This window comes from Rhamphochromis sp. 'chilingali' (assembly GCF_963969265.1).
Source record: "Rhamphochromis sp. 'chilingali' genome assembly, chromosome: 10".
Lineage (NCBI taxonomy): Eukaryota > Metazoa > Chordata > Actinopteri > Cichliformes > Cichlidae > Rhamphochromis > Rhamphochromis sp. 'chilingali'.
Window position 1 is genome coordinate 2363761 of NC_137937.1, and position 20473 is coordinate 2384233.

At 40.7% G+C, this 20473-nt stretch overlaps 1 protein-coding gene across 3 annotated transcripts; it reads right to left on the minus strand.

Annotated features, from left to right (window-relative positions):
- Positions 1 to 7345: 7345 nt before the first annotated feature.
- On the minus strand, positions 7346 to 19894 carry lhx2b (LIM homeobox 2b). Of its 3 annotated transcripts, XM_080895146.1 has the most exons (6): positions 19082 to 19892; positions 18565 to 18727; positions 16786 to 16988; positions 15699 to 16069; positions 12720 to 12925; positions 7346 to 10223 (listed from the first exon to the last, which is right to left on the minus strand). In XM_080895146.1, exons 2-6 carry the CDS (start codon positions 18682 to 18684, stop codon positions 9933 to 9935), a joined length of 1191 nt encoding a protein of 396 aa, XP_080751272.1. In that variant the 5' UTR covers positions 18685 to 18727; positions 19082 to 19892; the 3' UTR covers positions 7346 to 9932. The 3 variants fall into 3 exon arrangements, with proteins under 3 accessions (XP_080751272.1, XP_080751271.1, XP_080751270.1); XM_080895145.1 differs by having other exon boundaries at positions 15699 to 16066; positions 18565 to 19894; XM_080895144.1 differs by having other exon boundaries at positions 18565 to 19891.
- Between the last annotated feature and the right edge of the window lie 579 nt (positions 19895 to 20473).

Consider the following 20473-nt stretch of genomic DNA (forward strand, 5'->3'; position numbering starts at 1 on the left):
TTACTTTAGCCATAGTAATGACGTAACAATTAAAATGACAAGTGATATAGTTGGGTTAGCTCTAATGGCTCATAACACCTTTGGATATTTCTATTTCTCTCATTTTGAAAAAATAATTACACCTTGAAGTTTACACCAATGGTTGCATAGCTACAAAGCATTTTTAAAAGGATATCACAGTGCAGTGTTTTGGTTAATGTACTGCAATTCTGCAATAGTCACAACAGGCTGTGACATGTTGTCATGACCTTTGGGGTGTTACTCCGCCCATTCGGGTAAGACAATTCATATGGCAATTCATATGGCGGTTTACGTGGTGCTGATCAGTATAAAACCCAAGAATAATCTTTAAAAATAAAGAAAAAAAGCGTGAATAATGTTCTCATAAAAATAGAATATACGTTAAATTGGTTCTCAGTTTTATGTTACCTAACAAAACACTGTAACATTTTCATGGTTCAATGGGCTATCAAACACGTAATCAAGTAGATGATAAATGAAGTGTAGAGAAAACTAAGCGCAAAGTCTCCAAATGACGGGATGTTGAGTTTAGCAGCACTGCGTTTTTAAAATGACACAGACTCTGTTTGGAAGCAGTGGTACCTTTAACCGGTTTAGGAATGGATAAATCAGGGTAACATTAAGCTTTCCCGAAGCCCCAACCTCAGCCCAAGCCACCTCTTTAATTAGACGTCATTAGCTATACAATAGCAATACAATGATCAGTGTAGCTGCTCTCCTACATGTTACAATAAAGATTAACGTCCAGGCATCCATAAAAAAAGGATTTACCAAGTTTAACAGAGATAGCAAAAAGTTAACTTGCTTGTAATGTATGTTTGCACTGATTGCCGATCACGCTTCAACTGAGTCGTCCTCGGTCAGAAGGAATGGTACTCCACAGTGAAGTAGTTCAAATAACTTTACTAAGGAGGTGGCAGATGACATCAACAGGATGTACAGCGTTTGTAGGGAGGCATTACAGTATTCACATGCAGGTGAAGGGGGTATGAGTGTGTATATGGGTGTGTGTGGTCATATGGTAAGCACGCACACAGTATTAACTCACACAGGAATGCAAGTAAATACGTTATCCTCCGACACACCTCTCATCTGTGCAGAACTGCGCTGAACACGTTCCCAACCGGAAGTACAGATACCGAGGTGCATCATGGGTAACGTAGTATAAACAGTTACAATGAACAAGCGGACTTTTAACATTGCTAGTTTCCATCTATTCAATTCAATTCAGTTTTATTTATATTTTTATATAGTGCCAAATCACAACAACAATTGTCTCTAGGATGTTTTATATTGTGAGGTAAAGACCCTAAAAACAGGGAAAATCCCAACAATCATATGAGCCTCTTTGAACAGATACTATTTTCTGACTGATGCATTTCTACAAAACTAAACCACGCAGCTCTGCTATCACTTCAGACATGAATGAAGACAGAAAACCAAACAGCAGTGATGCTTGGATGGTCACTGAAGTTGTGCTAGGTGGCATATAACTAGTGGCTAGCTTCAGAGTGAAGATAACGTTTATGTGAGGGTCCCCAAAGAGAACCTCACTGCTGATCCATTCACAGCACGAGCTGAGTCATAAATAGTTTGGATTGCTTGCTTGAAAAATTCCTGATCCTCCACACTGATGTCTCAGTTAGCCTCCAAGTAGACGTCATTGTCTGTTTGGCGTCTGAGAGGGCAGTAGTTTTATCATAAGGTTTTCAAAACTGAAAACATGCAACACACATCAATATTGCTAATAAAAAGACGCATACGATGATCAGAAAGTATTACAACATGTCATCATCTGCCTTAGTTATCGGAGGAGGAGCTTGGACTCTGAAGCAGCGTTGGTACATCATCACTGAGGCTACGTTCACTCTGCAGGTCTTAATGATCAATTCCGATTTTTTGATCAAATCCGATTTTTCTGTCTGCTCGTTCACACTACAATTAAAATGCGACAGCAAACGTGCAAAAGAAGACTTCACACACAACGCGCTCTGTTTAGACCCAGACCGAACAGTGTTGTTTGACTGTTCTAGACTTTACGTTTCCCAATTTTGCTTAAAGTTGTAAAGTTTGTTATCTACATTTGGTCTAATAATGATCCTTATTGCTGTTTTAGAGGAGCTTCAAAGGATAGCTGCAGATTTCTGTCAGAATCTGCAGATTATACAGAACAAATAAAATGTTCACGTTTCTCCAACGTTGTCTTCCCAACAGTTTCACTGACATCTACACGGGATGGCCAGGAAGCGTTTGCGATGTCTTCTCCGGCGCTGATAATCGGCGTCTGTCTCGTGTCAGTGACGTAAAAGAAGGATTTAATGCGACATGACCGTTCAAACAGCAGTCGCTTTCTGAAACATCACATATATGTATCGGATTCAGAACCACATACGAAAGTGACCCAGATCTGATTTGAAAATATTGGATTTGTGCCGTTCACACTGTCACACCATGATCGGATAGATGGTCGCAGAGGGTCAGAAAAGTCGGATTTGGTGCGCTTTTGCCTGCAGTGTGAACGTAGCCTTAATAAGTGGACTGAAAATTTGTGGCCTAAGCCTGAAAACGGGGTCTGTGCCCGGTAAATGAAAGAGTCAGATGAAGAGCTATGGTGGGGATGTATGTATTTGAACTTGTATATAAAATTTGACCATGTGTGGATTAGAGAAAATCCAAAATAAATTCAAACTAGTGGACAATAAATAGATGAATAGAAACCAGTGAAAACCCCCCAAAATCTAAAAAAACAAAAAAGCTGAATGAAATAATATTAAGACCAGTATGTAATAAAACATGCAGGAATTCTAAGACACTACTATCTACTGTGCTGTTTTTTCATCCTCATTTTAATAATAAAAAGTGAAACGTCATCAGGATTGTTGCACTGACTCGTGCTACGTTCACAGACATCTCTGTGAACACTAAACCAGACAGACTCCGTTTTCAAAATATTTTTTTCTTTTGTATCCTCGACAGGTTTTCTGGAAAATCCTCAGTACAAAGTTTATTATCCTTAGAATAACAATTTCTGGGAAAATGAAAACATAAGCATCTGTTAACACACAGTAAAATTTGGTTATGAGCCTGTAGTGTTGCTCTGTGATGCTTGCCAAGGGTCTTCCTTTGCCTGTAATTACTGGATCAAATTCACGTCACACATTAACATGAAGCAGGCAGCCAAATATGTTTTATTCCAACACTGAGAATTTATATCCTGAACTATGTTTTGTCCTTATATCACACTGAGATGCAGTTTTAGCCAAGCTTGGCCAACAGATGAATATGTTTGCTTGACCTAACTGAGTTGCTGGAGTGAAGGCTTCAGCACACACACAAGTCGTATTCTTGCTTCGTAGGCAGACTTGTAGGGATGTGGTCAGTGTTCTGGACAGGAGAGATTTAGTCGCTCGGGGTGTGTTTCGTCCCCGTCCCTGATTGTGTCCTCAAACTCCTCTCCACCGGTGCGAGGATAATTACCGGGTCCGCTCGCTGCGAGGGACTCCTCCTCTTTTCCCTCTTTTTATGTGCACCCATTTCTAATTATGCACTGCAAGGGAAGCTAAGGTCTGTTTTTCATAATTCATGTTTTGCTTACAAAGTGTAAAGACTGCTGTTCGCCAGACCTCTCACTCACTCCTCCACCCACCAAGTCCTTGTTAAATTTTTGTGTTGGTGCTGAGTTTAAACTAATATTTTTTTAAAGTGGAAACTCATCCTACCGTTATGATTAGCGCAAGTTCCTGCTGCTCCAGCCATGAGAAAACTGAACACATTTGCTCCAGCAGAGTAAGGAAAAGCTGCTCATGGACACAATTTTTCCCCTTTTTTAGAATTATAGTTTCAGGAAGGCTGCCAACTCCTACCACTCTCAGCTTTGGCACAGATGCTCATTTAAAGGAAATAAAGTTTTTCAAAATGATCTTTTTTTTTTTAGTGCTGCAGTTCTGAGAAAGTGGCTGGATGTAACAGTGCTTTTGAAATAATCACATATAAAAGGCACAGACACAAAGAGCTCCACAGGGGACTGTCCTCTCCCCCTTCCTCTTCACCCTCTACACCACAGACTTCAGCCACTGCACAGAGACCTGCCATCTTCAGAAGTTTTCTGATGACTCTGCGGTGGTTGGATGCATCAGCAGGGATGATGAGACAGAGTACCGGGCTGTGGTCGACTCCTTTGTCACGTGGTGTGAGCAGAATCATCTGCAGCTCAACGTGGCAAAGACCAAGGAACTGATCGTGGACTTCAGGAAGACCAGGAAACACTTGACCCCTGTTTCAATCCAGGGGGTCAGTGTTGACATTGTGGAGGACTATAAATACCTTGGAGTACACATTGACAATAAACTGGACTGGGCTAAAAACACCACAGCACTTTACAGGAAGGGCCAGAGTCGTCTCTATTTTTTGAGGCGACTGAGGTCCTTCAACATCTGCCAGAAAATGCTGAGGATTTTCTATGAGTCTGTTGTGGCCAGTGCGATCCTCTATGCTGTTGCATGCTGGGGGAGCAGGCTGAGGGTCGCAGATGCCAACAGACTTAATAAACTGATCCGTAAGGCCAGCAAAGTTGTGGGGATGGAGCTGGACTCCCTCAAGGTGGTGTCGGAGAGGCGGATGCTGTCCAAGATAAAGACAATGTTGGATAACACCTCCCACCCACTCCATGACATGTTGGTCAGTCACAGGAGCTCGTTCAGTGAGAGACTGAGATTACCGAAAAGCACCACTGAACGACACAGGAAATCATTCCTGCCTGTGGCCATCTCCCTGTACAACGCATCCACTTAACACACTGTTTGCTGCTACAACTACACATGTTTCTTTTCCAAATATTTATTTATGAGTGACTTATGTATGTATGTATGTATGTATATGTATATATTGTACTATTCTTAGTTAGCGTATTGTCTGTCTTGTCTTAATGTTGGTTTAAAATGGAGCACTGTAACAAAAAATAATTTCCCCCAGGGATCAATAAAGTATTCTGATTCTGATTCTGATTCTGAGCTCGCACACAAACTCAGTGACAGTTTGCTGTATGAAATCATACATATGCACACATCTATGTAGCACTGTTATACATGTTTGGACGATATAATATCATATTATAATTCTCAGAAGTTCTTTTCTATTGGATACTACACTATTCTGAGAAACTGGGATCACTACATCTCTCAAAGCTTTGACTTTAAAGACAGCTCAGGGGCTGTAGGGTCAGCAGCTAGCAGCTAGCTAGCAAAATTCAATTCAGTCTTATTATTGGCAAATTTGCTCATTTCCTTTAATAACAGTAATTTGAGCAGTTAGTTGAACAATCATGATAATATCAATAAGCCAGTCATTATATCCTGAATTTTTATAGGCTTTCCTCTTTATGCTAAAACTATATTTGCTTTAAGGGTGTACGACAGTAGTTTCATGCTACATGCTACTACACAATCTTTTGCAATAACCAAAGGTTCAGTAACTGCCTGACAGAAAACCACTCATACTAGAGCAGAATAATCCTGCAGCTGATCCAACCGTTCTGTCAGTCAGGACCAGGAGAGCAAGTGCCAGAGACTGCAGTTCGTCAGATGAATGCTTTGGGTGAGCCTTAAAAACTCAAAACTTCTGTTTAAATCTTATTTTGGTATAAAGTTACGTATAATCCAGGGTTTGGCCTCTGACAGGTAGAGGCCAAACCCTTTTTTCAGCATTTAGCTGCGTTCCAAACGTATTCGAGCAGTTTTGCTGGTGACTGAATGATGTTTTAAGCCTGTTGTCCAATTAGCATCCATTTTGGAGTGAATTACTCATTTACTACCATAATGGTGGTTAAGTGTTTGTGAGCTTAATTGTATCTTGATTCTAGTTATTGGACACATGTACAGACGGACAGATGTGGAAACTGCAAGAACCTCTGCGCTGGTTTTAGCAGCTGAGTCATGTTGCTGCTAGCTGATGAATTATTAGCACTCTTTACAAGCTGGCAGTGGAAATCTTGCATGGACTCACGTGTTGTGTTTGTAAAGGAAAAAGATGACAGCTGCAGCTTTGCTTTGTTTCATTAAATCACTGTGTTATTACTGGCAGTCCTGCTGTCATATTCCCAGCGTCTTGGACCCAGAGCTTTGAGGATTTGTGAGTTCCCCTGCCTCTGCCCTCCTTGTGCTGAGTTAATTTCTTTCCCATGTTAAGTTGCATCTTACTTCCTGTTTTATTTTAGTAGCTGTTTTTCCTGTGTCCTGTGTTGAGTTTAACTTCCCTCATGTCATTATTTTAATTATCTTCAGCTGTGTTCCCCACCTGTTTCCCATTTGCTCATTATCTCTTGTCTATGTTGTCCTTGTTGTGTCGTCCATGTAGCCGCGTGTCTCCTTGTGCTTCCATGTTCTCTGTGCTTCCTGAATTTGTATTCCTATTGACATCTGATCTTCAGATTCCCTGGCTTTGGTCCTGAAATGTTTTGGGATTTTCGGACGTCATGTAATTCCTGCACTAACAGCATTAAATGCTTTGAGCTTAATAATTCCCATTTCCTGCATTTGGGTCTGCTGAAATGAATCAACAGTCCACACAGCAGACAGCTGTCGTGGTTGCCTGTGATAGTTCAGCTTTAGCTTTCACATTTCCAAATATTCAGGTTCTATTTCCTAACACCTGCTACGCGGCTTTCAAACATGCTTTACTAGTGTTCTTGTAGTCTGGACTATTCAGCAGTTTTGAAAAATATAAACAACTCAAAGTGGAATCAGCACAGGACTGGAGTTTCATTCTAAACAGGGAGCTTTGAGTCTTTCACACAGCTCTGTCTGTTGCTGCAATCGGTGAATAAAGGCAAAAATACTCCCCAAATATTTTGAATCTGTACTTTCGACTGAGTCTTGGGTCAACCCAACAAGAAATTTCACCTGTGCTGAATTTGTGGCATATGCCTTTCAGGATCATCAAAGAAACATGGATACTTGTTTTTTCAATTCAAATCACTATTATTTATATAGCAGCCAGTTCACAACATGATATCAAGATGCTTGATATTGTAAGGTAAAAGAAAGACAAGAGAGAAACCCAATGATGTGATGATTCCCTATGACCAAGTACTTGGTGACGGTGGGAAGGAAGAATTCCCTTTAATAGGAAAAGACCTCTGGCAGAACCAGCATCAGTGAGGGTCAGCTCTGAGTGTGATTGGTTGGAGGGGCGAGGGGAAGAAGGAAAACAGCGGTATCGTTCAGTGAAAACTGAAACTACCCTTAGCTTGTGTAGCATGTTAGCGATGTTGACTGCGGCATGTTGATCCAAACTGCTAAATAAGTAAATGTCGGGGTATCTGACATGCTTCAACTTAAAATAAATATAAATATTTATTGATGGTCTGTTTTACAGTTCGCTCGTAAAAGTCAAAAAATGAAAAGAAATCTTCAAAATAAAAAAATAGAAATAATAAAAATGCCAAATGCCCATCCAACCTCGCAGCGGCTTGATTTAACTGCCACTCCACTCATCACTGCATCACAAACGCCTCTGACCCCTCACAGCACGCCATCTCTGAATGAATACGATATGTACACATGTAGAAAACTCGCACTCGGAGGTACAAACTCTCTTCCAACAGACAAGTCTTATTATCGATAGTGTTTATATTTCTCACAAAACCGAGGACAACAGTGACGCGTACAAGAATGTGCAGAAGCAGCACAACATGAAGAGCTCAGTGAGGTTTGTTACAGCAGCCTGGGACAGATCACCGTATTCCACAAGCAGCAGCGACAGCTCTCCCCCATTCACAGCATATATATTTCCATCTCGCTCTCACACACACACACACACCTTTACAGTTTAACCCCCAAAATTTCATTGTTATTTTCATTGTTTATTGCCAGCTGTTTATTGGTAAAAACTATATTTTAAAATGAAGGATTTGTACTGTGTAATAAGGATATCCTAAATAATTGCACAACGAGCACATGTACTTGAATGAATTTCCTAAAAAGGCTTTGAACCTGACTGAAGTTGCTCCTGATGCCGTCCTGTTGAAATTGATATTGTGAATTCCTTTGACCAACATAATCTTTTCCCATAAAAGTTATTTTGAACATACACTTTGGCGCAATCGGAAACTTATAGTACTGCGTTGAATCCCCGTAACATCTACGCCGTAGTGAACAGCTGTTTGCGCTGGCAAGTCTGTGTCGCTCTGCCATCATAAGTGACACTAAGTTACTCATTTTGGGCTTGAAAGTAATAAATACTGAACAGTTACTCTGACTGAGATTCAAACACGTATAAGCAGAGCTATGAAAAACAGCCTGACTGGCAGATTACTTTGCATTAGCATTTTGAGCAACTAGATCGAGTTACAGCTCGTGTTTGGTTCACGGAGGCACTTTCCTTTTTCTTTACATGGCATAATACTTCCCCACATATCAGAGGTGCATCGCTGTAGCATTTTTGGGAAGGTGCACATCAAGGTACAATGTCTGTTATGGCATATAGGACACAGTATAGATTTAACACAGTACTATAAATCAGACATGAAGCAGGATACTTGGTGTTTGTTATGATACCTTACAGCTGGACGCAGTAGGTCTCATGCAACATATATATAACATGAAAGATTTAACTGAAAGCAGTTCTTCCTGTATTTAAAGGAAGATCAAGAGGCATTTTTAAAATATTTAATTGTGTGTTTTATCACTTCAACTTGAAATTTGACACGTCTACATGACTTTTAAAGTCACTGAATATCTTAACAACAGAAAACAGTGTCTTTAAAGCCATGTTTGAGTTCACAAGTTCATGTTAAATCTGAACTTAACCTTTTGACATCCACCAGGTTACCGGCAACCTATCCAGGGTTAGTCACCTGCTAAATCATCAAATTTTAAGAAACTAAACTAGTAACTAGTGAGGATGTTGCTGAGATGTTACATCTTTTTCCTATTAAAAGCTTTGTGTTTGTTCCAGAGAAGTGAAAATTAAAAAGGAATGGGCATGCACCGAGACGGGTCTCAATAACCTGGTGGATGTTAATGAAATCGATCGCATCATTTGGTGAGGTTTAGTATCATGAACTGATCTGCATCGGGCCGCCAGTGCATTAAACTAAAAGTCGAGACTTTGAACAACAGCTTTTTAGCCAAGTTTAAGTGAAGACGATTCAAAAGAGTTGAGATCAAAAACAAGAATTATTTGCCTCTCGCCTTTTTCTTTTAAATTAAAGTGCAGCCGAATGGGCTTTACTGCACGTTCACACAAACACAAAGAGGAACAAGCCAGAACTCACACACATACATAAATGCGCACAAGGAGTCGAGTTAATTCAGTCATACTGCTTTGTTCTGATGCAAATCACTCACGTGTGACCGACTTTTAGAAACAGCAGTTAAGATAAGTGGACCGTAAGGCACGTGGCAGTCATAGGATATTGTAACCTGTGTTTAATCTCAGATTTCCAAAACAAAAGAAAGAAAGAAAGAAAGAAAGAAAGAAAGAAAGAAAGAAAGAAAGAAAGAAAGAAAGAAAGAAAGAAAACGATTTTTTACAATCCTTCTAACAGTGACTCTTGTACAATATAACATAAATACTGTGCTGGAAAAAACAATATTCCAAATTTTTTTGACCAGTTTCAGTCTCTCTCTGTAAACATTGAAAAATGCAAATCAAGTCTCCTCAGTTCTCAACAAGACAACATCAAAATAACAACAAATGTTCGGTGTGTAAGGCTCAGCCACCTCACTAATCAAACAGTCTCTAAAGGAAACCTTTTCAGTTTGCTTCCTTTTGTTTTCTAATCCGTTAAATGTTCCAAGGAGTGAACCGTGCTTAATTGTAGATCCACAAGGAGCAGAGGTGAGCAGGGGGGAGCTAAGGGATGGGGCCAGGGAGGGCAGGGGAGAGGGGGCTGTGAAGAAGGGCTCCATCTATCAGAAGAGGCTGGTCAGCGTGGTCTGTGATGGGCTCCGGCACTCGTGGACATCCATGCTACCCGGCACGGAGGTGAGCACAGAGGTGACAGTGGGCATGGTGGGGTTGGTCAAGTCCGTAAGGGTGGTGGGTGTGCTGGAGGGACTCATGGAGGCGTTGGAGATCTCAGAGGCCGGGCCTGACGGTGTACCACCCTGCAGCGTGGAGCCGTCGGACGCCTTGTCTATCCCGGTGCTCTCCTGCCGCAGCAGGTTCCTCCTGAATTTGGCCCGAGCGTTTTGGAACCACACCTGCAGATGGATGATCTGTTAGTACACTTCTAAATACCAAAACAAACCCACGCGTGTTTGATATCATAAAGAAATAACATTCATGCAGAAAAACATTATTATTACATTATTACAGGACTTTCAGTTCAACCTATTTGGTCGTTCCTGAGTGTGCAGATGGTTTTGCTTTCTTGGGTCCAGGTTTTGAAATATAAAAAATTTTTTATTTGGAGCCGTTTCCTTCAGTAAAATAATTCCACATATATTTGTTTTGGTGCTGAAATGTAATTTTCAGTGGTGTGAGCACTTCCAGTATATTGGGCTAAAAGTCTGCACACCACTAAAGATAGATTTCAATATGTTCCTCTGCCCTTTCTACACTGTTCGATTAACCGGGAACTCCTGTTTCCAACATGTTCAACACACTACTTTTATGCATTATGTTTGCTGTTGGTCATACAGTTTTCTGCAGACTGTAGTCTGAAGTGTTCTGCTACATAAATGCCAGCCCGCTCCTTTAACAGTCTGTATGTAAACTGGATTTCTAACAAAATGTAATGCGTCACTGTGAACACACTGAACATGATTTCTTCTCTCAGTCTTCTCACTTCCTGCAGCAGGTAATACAGTTCAGGCTCTTCAGCTGCCTCACCACACAGCACCGACACTAATAAAAAGAGGACGTGATACTCATGCTGATGGATTACCTACTGTATCCCAGGCAGGTCTCGAAGCTAATTTTGATGCTCTAGTAAAATAAAGGAGACCCATACCTGCCTGAAAGCTGGGAAAATCCCTCTCAGGGGTATCAGCCTCTTGTGTTGGAAACTGGCTAGTTGTGAGGTATCAGCTGAGAGGTAACTAACACATGTTCATGTTTCCAGAACGCACAGTTGGAAACGGCAAAAGGGTCAATCACAAGACCGACACAGACAAATAATAATTCATTACATAATTGTTTGCTTACTTGACTTTAACAGCTAAAGCACCAAACGTGTTTCACGACAGTTGGTGATGAAAACCAGAGAAAGGAGTTTAAATATCTGAAACCTAAGTAAGTATGTAAGTATGAAAATTTTAACTCAGCTTTAACTGAACGCATTTCACAATTTTTCTTTGACTAAGACCAAAACTTCTCCGCACCTAAACCAGCCTGTGACAAATGTAGAAACTGTCACAGTCAAGCAACAGACGTGTATCTCTTGGGGAATAAGTATATTTCAAAAATGTAAATATATCAAAATATAACGCGGCTTGTGATGTCACTGAATCTCAAGAATACCCATATTATCTCCATTATCTAGCGAGCATCTCTTTGTGTCTCTTTAAAGTCTGTTTGCAGATGTTCTGACTGGAGACAAAGATAAAAGAACACTTGGAAACACTAAGCCTGAGCGCTCGTCCTCTGTGTGTAAAAGCTATAAAAGCCTTTACTTTTCATGGCTGTTCACACAAAAGAAATTAAGCCATTTCTTTTATTATGCTTGCACATGAAAATAGAGAGCAATGTCCTCCTGCTTTCATTGACCCTGGCAAAAAGCAACACGGGTCCTATTTACAGTGTTTGCAGAAAGAAATGCAGTTATGATTTTACACATTTGCAATAAGATTAACGATATCCTTATTTTTTTATCACAACCTTCTTTTTTTGCTCTGGGATTTTCATTTATTTGTCATGTTTTTGAATATAAGATTTCCTCTCTTTTTCCAGTAATAAAAGTGTGTTCTGTGATTTGCAGAGCGAACGAGGCAGCAGCCGAGCTGAGTGTTGGGAAGTGTTAGTGATGGAGTCATGATGGAGCCATGGGAATCGGGCGGCTAGAGAGTCGCTTCAGCTGAAGTAACAGACATGAAAACTCGAACGCATCAAAGCAAAACGACTGCTTTGTTTTCTGTGAGCGTTAATTAAAGCAGCGGGATGTTTTTTTTCTTCCTTCTCAGTAAAATTTTGATTTAGAAACCTTTTTGTCTTATTTTTCTTCTTTTCAGTACCCCAGATAATTTGCTGTCGTCTTTTGTGGAAATCAAATGCTCTGTTGTGTTGTCGCATTCTTTGCATGTATTACAGAGCTTTTTGCTTTTCATCCCTCACTCGTCACCACAACATCACATCATCCACTGAGTTATATTACGTTTCATTTTTTTTAACATTTCTCTTTGATTTCCAGGTAATTTTGGTTTCCAGCATGAACAGAAATATTAAGTCTGTTTTTCCTGAAGGCAATTAGAAATTCTGCTTCTGCTGTTATGAAAACGAGAAAAGAAAACAGAAACAAAGTAAGGGAATCCAATTCTGATTTTGTTTTACTTGTTTCCTAAAAGTCTTCCAAGAACTTGAGATGAAAAACAGCAAAATCATAAAATAAAGCAGCTGATTTGGCTCCTAACTGTAAAACACCACTTCATTTATATTACCACTGGTTATCACTGGAAATGTCGCCCTGTTGGCTTGTGCGAGGTACTTTTAGTAACAGAAAAGTGAACTGTGGTCGAGAAGTGAGAGGCTGCTGGCGCTACCTGTAAGACCCGCTTGGTGAGGCCAGTTTTCTGGGCAAGCTGCTTGAGGTCCTTGGCGTCTGGGTTGTGGTTGATGGCAAAGTAGGACTTCATGGTCCTCAGCTGGTGATGCTTGAAGGACGTCCGCATGCGCTTGGTCTTCTGACTGGAGCTGTACTGGGAGTCCCTGTCCATGGATTCGCCGTCGTTCTCGTTACAGCTCAGCGCTTCATGTCAGCAGGGAAAGGAGGACAGTGGGTTAAGACAAGTTGGAACTCATTATTAACGTCATCATTTCATTCCTCTGCTGCTGTTTATGAAATTCTCATGTCCCCAGAGTATTATACTGTTACCAGCAAGGAGGTGAAAATATATTTCAAAGAATAGCCTGGGCATTTAAAACCTGCGCTTTCAGTTCAATTTAATATTATTTATATAGCACTTGGTGAAAAACAAAATCCTTTTCACAGAAACAGACCTCTGGCAGAACTGTTGTGGCAAATTTGGGGGGGGGGGTATTTTGTAATTCTTTTCACATATTATTTTATTTAAACGTCTACATTAAATTCAGCAAGAGATCTATAGAAACTTTGTGCACTGAGGGGCTTCGTGAGGCGCTGACTTTAAAGCACGACAGTGTGACTGATCCAAATAACTAAACTGTAAAAAAAAGAAGAAAATTGTTTTCTAAGCTCTATTATTGTACACATCTCTTTGTAAATACAATAAAAACGCCTCATTCTGTTTAAATCTGCACAGAAATACAAAGTGACCAAACAGCTGTTTCTTCCAGCTGCAGATCACCTCCTCTCCTCGTGCACCACACCAGTCTATTTGTTTGTGTCTTTCTGTCCTAGGAGGAGGTGCGAGCCTGGATACAGCCATCTCTCTCTCTCTCTCTCTCACACGCACACACACACACACACACACACACACACACACACACACACACACAGTAACAACAACACACATGTATTTGTCCCCAGCCTGAAAAATTCTTGGCAATATTCAAAGTGTTGCTGCATGCATAACAGTTCGCGTTCAATATCAGAACGCTGCAAACGATGAATATGAAGTGAGTGAAAACCAACGGAATAACACTTCACTTAATTAGCCGATACACACCAGGCAGAACAAATGCTGCTTTCTGGCCAAAACATATGCTGTAGCATTTTTTTTTTTTTACAAAAAATAGGAGAAAAGCAGCTTGTAGACGGTTTCCTTTTCCCTGGTCTTCCTGCACAGTTATGGCCGTTTGTAGGAGCTGGCGCAAGGTTAGGGTTAGAGCTGTTCTCATGAGTCTCTTCAGGTGAAGCTTTCGTGTTGTGTGTGGCTGCAAACAGAAGAGGGCGCATCGCTTCTTCACTCTCATCACTCAGCTTCACGAGCTTTTTCTTGTTTTTTCTTAAATGCCCACATTGAAAAAGATAAACTAATTCACAGCATTTTATTTATATAAATTACTTTTCCTTCCGTTATCGTCATCATGACGCCCTTTGTGTGTGTGTGTGTGTGTGTGTGTGTGTGTGTGTGTGTGTGTGTGTGTGTGTGTGTGTGTGTGTGTGTGTGTGTGTGTGTGCGTGCGTGCGTTTTCTTTTGACATTTTTTTTACATTTAAACGTCAATCACTCTGTGAAATGATGTCAACTTACACATCTTTTTCTACGTCTACGTTTTAAGGAAAGAGAAATCCGAACAAAAAGCGTTCTTGTGTGATCACTCCGAGGCTTTAACACCATGTTAGCTGCAATCGCCTTGTTTTTACGTGAATATGGGAAAAGGATGAGAGTCCAACCACATATTGCTGCCGTTAGCAACTTATTGCGCTCCCTACTCCCTCTTCAAGTGAATAACTCATCAAATCACATTGATCTGGCTGAAATACACCCAGTTTGGCCTGGTCCCAATACAAAAAAACAAAAACGCTCACTCAATGTGTGTATGCCTGTGTGTGCGAGCGAGTGAGAGAGGGGTACAGGGAGGTGGTTTGGGGGGTAGGGTGAGGTGGTGTGTGCGTGGGTGAGGAGTTCTGGTGGTGGTGGGGAGGGGGGTGGGGTCTGTAGATGTCTATGGAGCCTGACAAGTGGAAAAGGGCGAAAGCAAAAGCCGGCACATCAAAAAACTTTTCTTTTCACTCCACAAAGTGGACATGGGAGGAAAAAAGGTTTAGCATCCGCACACTGTTGCCACTGAACATTTAGTTGTATTGAGTTGTATGAAAAGTCCAGTCCACATATTTCAGTCCGCATATTGAGGCTGTTTGCCATAAATAAGGTCTAACTTGTTTCTATGCTGCACTTTTCTGCTTTGTAACCTGTGGCTGTTTTTGTCCCGTGGCCCCACACGTGGCCCGCGAGCTTTTTCTTTGTTTATTAGTTCAGGCTTATTCGTGCAGGGTGTTTAGCGCCTACACCAACGCGCTGCTGATACTTCAAAACTGAGCCGAAAATGTGCAGACTCACAAAGTGTGTATGATCCAGAAGAGGTTACGGGAAAGTGCGCAAAAAATGTAAAAACGCACAACAAATGGAAAGGTTCACTATTACGCACAATTCGGTGTTAAAATATTACAGAGACACCAGGACGGGTTTAAATCTTCTGATATCTCAGTTTGAAGTTACAGTGAACTGTAAATGGAGATATTAAAGCAACAAAGATGTTGTTTTAAATATCGAATAAGTTGTATGGTAAAGCTCAAACAGCGTCACCACTGAGGACGCCACAGCACAGTAAAAACCTCTAACGGAATGTTACAAAAACATTTTTCATTAATGGAGTCTGTCAGCTTCAGTCAGCTCCCTCCACGCTTCGTGGCTCTTGATCTCCACTTTGGACAAAAGCTCAAAGAACTGTTTCTTAAATTTCTTTAAAGGTCTAAAACGATTCAGGCAAAACTTGGCATTAATTAAATAAAAAGGAACAAACGCAAGTTATAACTATATCACGTTTTCAATATAATTTCGATCATTTTTTTCTTTCGCTTGTCGAGATTCATTTTACCTGCATTATAAGCAGCCAGCTCGGCCCCTGGCCCAGGACTTTTCCTCTTCCTCGGCCTTCCTTTCTGCACCGTCCCCACGCTGCTGAAGTAGGATAGTCCGAGCGTGTTGGCCGGGCCCAGGCCTTTGTGCGGCACCACGTCCGCGTGGTTAAAATGTGTCTCATATTCTCCCTGGATGAGAGTCTCAAAGTGCAGCCGACAGTACACCAGACTGTCTTTCATGCCAAAGTGGTCCCCGGTGGTGAGCATCTTGCTGCAGGTAGTGCAGGTGAAGCAGTTGAGGTGGTAGACCAGGTCCCGAGCTCGCATCACCATCTCCGAGGCCGAGATTCCCAGGTGGCACCGAGCGCATCTCTGCACCGAAAATCTTCTGCGGACAACACAGAAACCTCATCAGCGGCTGGATGCGAAAGCTGGTGGGCTGTGCTGGTAAACTATGCAGTGGCACGTGTTTTTATGCAAACAGACCAACTTTGACGCACTTAAAGAAGGTGCAAAAAGTTTCCCTGTGGACGAGTGTGCTAAAACCTCGACAGCAGATAAGGGAGTTTGCTAAATGTGTTTAAAAAAATACCTTTTGTATTTAAAATAGAATCAAAATAGGATTCTATTTTTTTATTTAATTTTCTTGGGCCCAAAGTATTCCTGAGGCTCTCTTTTATTGCAAGGTGGGGGTAGCGGGGGTGGTGGGGGTCACTCTCCCCTAGAGAGATGCTAACCTTAAAACTAACGCTTTCTTTATCTGATTTTCAGGGGAGGGGTTTAGCACAACTGTCAGCATGAATCACAGCTTTTCTTTGGGTCTTAAATGCTCAAAGAGCTTTGACAGGAAAACTCCGAACATCACATTTTCTAAAGAGTTGCAAACAGCTTGTATTCACTGCAGAAAAGCCGCTGCAACGCCAGCATCAGTTCTATTTATGTGAAACTAAAAAAAATAATTATTTCATTGACACATTTTAGAATTACTAATGTTTTTAAATCTACCCCCCTCCCCTGCTCAAACCCGGTGCTGCTTTAGATGAAGATAATACAAATATTCACCAATCACATGACCGGGATTAGAGCCCCTGCGCGCTCTCCTACCTGTAGTAGTCCTCTTTGCAGTAGATGCTGCCGTCTTTGCTGAAGCAGGTGAGCTCGGACTCCAGGTTGAGTTTGCACTCGCAGCACTTGAGGCAGCGCATGTGCCACTGCTTGTCCACGGCCAACAGGTAATATCGGTCCGCGATTTTCCTGCCGCAGCCCGCGCACAGAGCCACGCGCTCGTTGGTCATGCATGGCATGGACTGCAGGTCGAAGCCGTCAGGACAAAAACACACGAACAAAAAAACAAAAACAAAGAGAGAGACTCAAAATAAAATCCCGTAAAATCCTTGAAAGCTACAGGACCGCATCTCTACGATATTCTCCTCGAATATCAGCTCACTGCTGAGGGCCACCACTCCCGTGTGGCAAGAACAATAGTCTAAAGATTAAAATATCTATATCTATATATCTATATATACCTATAGATATAGATATATATATATCTATATAGATATATATCTATATATATATATATATATATATATAGATATATATCTGTCAAATAGATATATAGATATAGATATTTTAATAAAATAATAAAGTATTTTAAAAGCTTCAATAATACAACATATTGAAATTAAAGTAAAATTAAAGTAGCTGCTCTTCTTTTCATCAAAAGACACAAGAAATTAGATATGTTAAAACGAGTATTTTTGTTTCAGTAAAGGAAATAATGAGCTACAATTAGTCTGAAGAGTCTTTACAAAGAGAGCATAAATTACACGGGTAACAGGGGAGGTCAGAGCGTCATTATTCTAATAATCCCGAATACTCAAAAAGCAATGTGCCAAATAAAACGAAGAGCTAAACATACAGTCGTATAATTGCACTTAAAAAGCTCATCGAAGTTCGTTGACATGCTGTGTGTGGGTTTGGAGGATACTGAAGAACATTTGTGGTCATGGGAAGCTGTGTCTGTGCTGTCAGTTTCTATCAGAAAATATAAACCCAGCCATGCTCGTAAAAGCTTTTAATATGAAACAAAGCCTTGTGAGACGAGCATTATTTTTCCAAAGGCCTGTGAATACGGACACATATGCACGCGCCTCTGATTTGCAAACTCTGAATAATAATAATAATAATAATAATAATAATAATAATAATAATAATAATAATAATAATAATAATAATAATAATAATAATAAGAAACACATTTTAAAAACTTGTTTGATTTTATTACAAATATAATTTATTATTACAAAGTAGTCTAACAATTTGGGATTTTTTTGTGAAAATATAGAAAATAAAAAGAAAGGTTGAAAATATGAATTTAAAAACTTACTAGCTTGTTTGCTGTAATGTAACGTGACAAAGTTGGGGGCGTTTTTTGGACAGATTAATAGATATATGAATGTTTAATGTTTGCTTACAAAGCAATAACTATTTATATATTAAAAAAACAATTTATAAAAACAAATTGGTGAAGTTTGCAGACGAATGTCGTCTTTTTGAATTATTTCACTGTCTGTTCGTCTCAGGTTTTGTTCTGTCTGCAGCTTTGCTGAGATTAAGTTTTAGGTGAAAGTATGGCAGTAGGAATCAGAAGGTTTAGGCCTGTAACAGCAACTTTGAGAGCAACTTCAATGAAACAAATAAATGAAAGATAATTAGAGACGGGGGGAGAAACATTTTGTGGATACTTTCCCTCCGGTTTGAATTTAAAGTAAAATCAGATTGCTTGGAGCTGGAAGAGTGCAGCCGTTGACACATGTTTCCAGGCTGCCATGCTGCTTGCGCTAAATAGCCAAAGAGGGCCAAAACATGAGTCTCGCCTACCGTCTCTGACTCTCCCATATCGATGGCTGAGCTGATGGCCGCTGACTCGCTCTTTCCTCTCCGGTCCATTTCTTCCACCACACCGCGAACGTCGCCTCCGGGGAGGCCATGGAAAAGCATCGTAGCCGCCGATGGGAGGATGTTATAACTGTTCTCTTCAGATCTGCAAGCCAAGATGTCCATGAGAGGGGGAACCTTCTGCAATTATGCCACTCAAAATTTTCGATCTTTTAACGTTTCCTTTCTTGCCGTGACAAGCGAGAAATCCAGATCAGGGAGGAAAAAATATGAGGGAAAAACTGGACACGTGTTCTCCACACTACGTCTCATCTGCCAATGGAAACCGTCATCCGAATCTCTCCAGCTCTCGTTATTAATAAGCTATGATTAATTCATTAAAAAGCGCACAGATTTGCCTTCTCTTAGTGGCATCTATTTTATCTCAGGCATGATAATATGTTTCACTGCCAACTGCTCTTTCTAGATTTTCTTTTCCATTTACGGTGACTAAACATACCAACTATAGAAGCTCCCGTTGCATGGATCTCAGCTCTGCTCCTCGCCGGGAGTAATATTTCAGGTTTTCGACAGTCTGCAAAATATTTCCTCTTTTCTTCTGCAGAACAGTTCGTAACTCAGTACAAATGGCAGTGCCAAAAGATGAGCAGCAGCTTTCTACTGCATCGCCCAGCCCGAAAAATAATATTTCAAACAGAAAAAAACTAGACCTGGGTATTTGAGAAAGGCTTTTCCTCCTCCTTAACAGTCCAAGTTGAGACTTACGGCAAACTACTTTTGCTTTGCAGAAAGAAAAAATCATAAAAACAAAAACAAGCTTAAAAAACGAAAATAAAATCCTGGGAGAAGAAGCAGTTTTCCTTTACAGTAGTTTGTTTAGATAATGTTTTGTCTTGTGCCAAGGAGGCTGCATAGATGTGCGTAACAGCAGAAGAGGAGGAGTTGGCTTTACGTTGACTGATGATAGGCGAGTGTTAGCTGGCCCCCAAAACCGCCGTTCCTCCTTCTCAGGTCCGGTTGGACTCTCCGCTCCTTATCAACGGGACCCTGTTGCGTCACGACACACCATTTATGTTCATTGGCTGTTCCACCGTCACCGAACTGCTTGGCCACTTTTACCGACCGGTCTAAAAACGCAGCAGTTCTCCCTTCGTTACACACGGAACACCGGCCAACCTCACACACACACAACACACACACACACCCTCCTCCTTCTGTCTGTCCGGAGCTGCTGCTTGAAAGGTCAGTTTTAAAGGAAAGAGAGCAGGAGAGAGTTTGAGCTGAGATGTTTGAGCTGTCTGTTTCTGGAGGTCTGCTAGGACCTTTGCTCGTCTGACGCACAGAGAGGGTTCCGCACAGCCTCACAGTGCTGCTGCTCCAGCTAACAGCCTCCTCATGACACCAAAGCGCTCTGCTTAATCTGCAGGGGTGGGTAGAGCGCGTGAAGTGCGTGAAACAACCCATAAAGAAGAGCATAGATATTATATTTGGATATTTTGGTCACAATTATTATAACGGAAAGTATATATATATATATATATATATAAAAAATATACCCCCCCCCCAAAAAAACCCAGGGTAAACACTCTTTCTAGTAACTGTTAATTTAGTTTTTCATATTTTCATAACCCCCCCCCCCCCCTCTCTCTCTCCATATATATATATATATATATATATATATATATATATATATATATATATATATATATATATATATATATATATATTACCTTGGGAAAATGTCACTTTTCTCCAGAGAAACTAAAACCAATCAGTAACAAGGTGAAGCAACTAGTTTAACTTGTGGGGCAAAGAACTTTATGTGATGTGAGGAACTGTTTATTTTATTTTATTTATTTGTTATTTATTTATTTATTTTTTTACTGGGGCT

What these genes read in the sequence shown, in the direction of transcription:
- lhx2b (XM_080895144.1), bottom strand. Translation starts at nt 18,747, where the DNA reads ATGGACATCTTGGCTTGCAGATCTGAAGAGAACAGTTATAACATCCTC. An exon ending in GCTGGCTGCTTATAATGCAG is followed by an intron (nt 12,926 to 15,698) that starts GTAAAATGAATC and finishes GCTGACATGAAG; the next exon opens with CGCTGAGCTGTAACGAGAAC. An exon ending in TCACCAAGCGGGTCTTACAG is followed by an intron (nt 10,224 to 12,719) that starts GTAGCGCCAGCA and finishes ATCCATCTGCAG; the next exon opens with GTGTGGTTCCAAAACGCTCG.